Source organism: Salarias fasciatus, chromosome 8, assembly GCF_902148845.1.
Source record: "Salarias fasciatus chromosome 8, fSalaFa1.1, whole genome shotgun sequence".
NCBI lineage: Eukaryota > Metazoa > Chordata > Actinopteri > Blenniiformes > Blenniidae > Salarias > Salarias fasciatus.
In genome coordinates, this window is record NC_043752.1 from 20,769,637 (window position 1) to 20,773,414 (window position 3,778).

Genomic DNA, 3,778 nt, shown 5'->3' on the forward strand with positions numbered 1-3,778 from the left:
CCAGGTCTGGAGACTGGAGGGGCCGCTGCAGGGTCCAGGTCTGGAGGGGCCACTGCAGGGTCCAGGTCTGGAGGGGCCACTGCAGGGTCCAGGTCTGGAGTCTGGAGGGGCCGCTGCAGGGTCCAGGTCTGGAGGGGCCACTGCAGGGTCCAGGTCTGGAGGGGCCACTGCAGGGTCCAGGTCTGGAGAGGGGCCACTGCAGGGTCCAGGTCTGGAGACGAGGGGCCACTGCAGGGTCCAGGTCTGGACACCGGGTGGTTCCGTCCTCCCCCCTCAACACGGTGTCCCCTTCGCTGAAGAGCAGCCTGTCAGCATGATGCTTCCGCCTCCGTGCTTCTCAGCTGGGACGGTCCTCTCAGGGTCGAACTCGTCCTTCTTCCTGCAAACACGGTTCTGTCCCTGATGTCCTCACACAGCTCTCTGGTCCCGGCCATCGCACAGGGTGACAGATTTTGTGTGTGTGTGTGTGTGTGTGTGTGTGTGTGTGTGTGTTTTACACAGGTACCCAGTTCAAACAGGTGCAGTTAATGCAGCTGACTGGAGGACAGGAGGACTCGCAGGTCTCTGGCTGGCAGCTGATCCATACCACCGTCATCAGCTAAACGCTGATGAATTAACTAAACATCTCAGGACTCGTCTCGGATTGTCTCACAGCTGAAGTGAACCTCTGATACAGATTAGTCCTACACTGCAGCCCACAGGGGAGCCTGAAGAACCAGCAACGCAAAACTTCACACAAAACCATGAGACTGAACCGGCTGCAGCCCGGAGACGGGTCCTGAGGACAGAAGACACCACAGAGAGACAGAGACAGCAAGACCGAATGGACATCAGCACTTTTATTCCATTACTCCGCAGAAATGTTGAGGAACCACGTGATCAGGAGGAAGTACAAGACACAGGATATAAGGAGTGTCACTGGAGGAGCCAGCGTGGCGTCCAGTCCGTCCAGTCGAGTCTCTGCGGCGTCCAGTCCAGAGTCAGACTGCAGCAGTCTGTCCTCGTGAGGACTTCCTGTCTTCAGTCTCTGCGGTGAGCCTTCAGGGGACAGACTGGACGTCAGAGAACCACAGCAGAGAGCAGAAAGAGATGTTTGAGAGGACAGCTGTTTCCTCACGTCTGTCCCCAGGACGACGCAGCAGACCGTCGAAGGCACAAAGGACAGATTTAAATATGGAGGGACGGAGACAGAACCACAGAAGAAGACGGAGCGCTCACTGGAGAGGCCTTCATGGCCGGAGTACATTCAGTACTGGAAGAAAGGGGGGGGGGTCTGAAGACGGCCAGCTGTCACAGGGTCGCTGACAACATTCATGTGTTCATCCTGGTCCCAGCAGGCAGCAGTGAGGCAGGCGGCGGGGGTCAGGGGTCATGGCGGCGCCGGAGCCTACAGTCCTGCCGTGGTCCTGGAGGGGTGGTCTGGTTCAGACGGAGACGGGGGGGCCGGGGTACGGCTCCCCGCCACACCAGAAGTCCTCCGGCTGGGGAACCTCCAGCAGCCACGCCTCCTCCCCCTCCCCCCCCCTGCTGGCTCCGCCCCCCCGCGGCGGGGACCAGCACCTTGTAGTAGTGGCAGTCCCGCCCGTCGTCCGGGTTGTAGGGCGGGGCCAGGATGTCCAGGAAGGCGGCGGGCCCGTCCACGGCGTCGATGCGGTGCAGGTTGTCCCTGGCGGGGGACAGCAGGCAGGGCCCGCTGGTCTCCGAGTACTGGGTGACGGAGCGCCGCGCCGCGCGCCACACCGACGCCGTGTCCGCCGGCGCCAGCGGCGGCCGGAAGAGGGGCGGGGCCGGGCTGGGGCCGCCCTCCAGCTTGTCGAAGCAGTGGACGCTCACCGTCCCGTACAGAACCTGGACAGCAGACGAGAACATGTCAGACCCTCAGCAGGACTCCAGGCCCACATCCTGACCCGGGCTACAGGCCAAACGACCCCTGATCCCCGTCTCTGGATCATTACCCCCACTGAGAGCCCTGGTCTCATCCCCGCCCCCCGGACCCCCCCGACCCCCCCGACCCCCCGCTGGGTTCGCTGTTGTACGGAGTGTGAGGAACGGCGCCTTCAGACTAAAGTTATTACTGAACCCATGAACCAGGTTCTGCGGTCCGGCTCACAGCACCAGCTGGTGGAGCGGAGGGGAACTGCAGCCTCAGCAGGTCCGTGTGAACAGCAAACGTTTCTGAAACAGGAACCAGGCTTTTCCCTGAAACACGGAGTAAAGGAGGGACCTGGACCTGGACCTGGACCGGGACCGGGACCTGGACCTGGGCCAGGACCAGGGCCAGGACCTGGAACAGGACCAGGGCCAGGGCCAGGACCTGGACCAGGACCAGGACCAGGACCTGGAACAGGACCAGGACCTGGAACAGGACCAGGACCTGGACCAGGACCTGGACCAGGACCAGGACCTGGAACAGGACCAGGACCTGGACCAGGACCAGGGCCAGGGCCAGGACCTGGACCAGGACCAGGACCAGGACCAGGACCTCGGGGGGTAGTGTGCTCCACAGACCTTCAGCATGCCGTTCATGCCCGGGTGGTCGTGCAGCGGGATGCTCGCGCCGCCCCTCAGGAGGAACACCCCCATGCTGAACACCTCCGTCTCGCAGATGTGCATGTAGGTGACCGGGGGGCCCTGCGGCCCGGGGGGGCCCTGGAGCCCCGCCGCCGCGGCGCTCGGCTCGCTTGTCGGAGGGGCCACCTTGAGGTCCGCGGCCCTGATGGCGGTCACCAGGGAGATGAGCTGGGCCAGCCGGTCCGCCACGGCCTGGTCCTGCCCGGGGGGCGCCCGGAGCCCCCGGAAGCTGAGGCGGGCCTGGTGGGCGATCTTCTGGATGAGCGGGGTCTTGCTGTCCCGCGGCATTCTGCTAACCTCTCGCGAAACGAGCCGCTGAAAGTCCGCCTCACACCGTCCGAGTCCGCCGCGCGATCACCACCGGCCGCACGAGCTCTCCCCGCGAGCCCGGACGCGCTTCATGCCGACCGTCGGTAACGATTCCGCCCTGAGATAAGAGCCTCCCTCCACTCATTTTCCAGGGTCCTGGTCAGCGCACGGCGCGCATGCGCAGGAGCCGAAAAGCAACATGGGAAATGTAGTTTGAAGCCGTGATATTCAGAAATGACTTGACGGCAACAGACGGTCTGCTGGCAGATCGCGGCTCGGTGTGTGTTTACCACTCAGCACGAGCTTTGATCTGGAGGAAAACACTGAGAAGAACCGGGAGGAGTTCAGGACCCGGACTCTGAGTCTGATGTTGAAACTACGTTTCCCAGAAGAGCCGGAAACCAGCGCAGCTGCAGGGGGGAAGGCCAGGCAGGACATTGAACCCTGCTGCTCCCTGTCCAACAGGACATCCTTCATCACACACACACACACACACACACACACACACACACACACACACACACACACACACACACACACACACACACACACACACACACACACACACACACACACACACAAAATCAATATTTCCGTAGCAGTTTTCTCACAAGGCAGTGTCGCACAAACTGTTTCACAGAATGAATTCAACAAACAGAACCTCATCTTGACGGCAGCGTTCTCCAGCCCGGTCCTGGACAGAACCTCAGCTGGTTCCAGGTCTGTCCCTGCTTCAGCCCACCTGAGCCTCGTGGTCCCTCCTCAGCTGAGAGAGCAGCCAGAAGACACAAACACTAGAGTCGGTTCAGATACCAGAAGCTGGGCTGAAGTGGAGAATTTAATCAGTTAACCTTTGTTCTTTTCATATTATGGGCTGTTTCTGGGTTCTGTCAGTGTC

The 3,778-nt window shown here is 61.6% G+C and overlaps 1 protein-coding gene across 1 annotated transcript; it reads right to left on the reverse strand.

Annotated features, from left to right (window-relative positions):
* Window positions 1-831: 831 nt before the first annotated feature.
* On the reverse strand, window positions 832-3,036 carry LOC115393129 (2-aminoethanethiol dioxygenase). The gene is given in 3 exon segments (XM_075410427.1): window positions 832-1,548; window positions 1,550-1,848; window positions 2,509-3,036. Coding segments are annotated over 3 exon segments (774 nt in total). The 5' UTR covers window positions 2,860-3,036; the 3' UTR covers window positions 832-1,424.
* Between the last annotated feature and the right edge of the window lie 742 nt (window positions 3,037-3,778).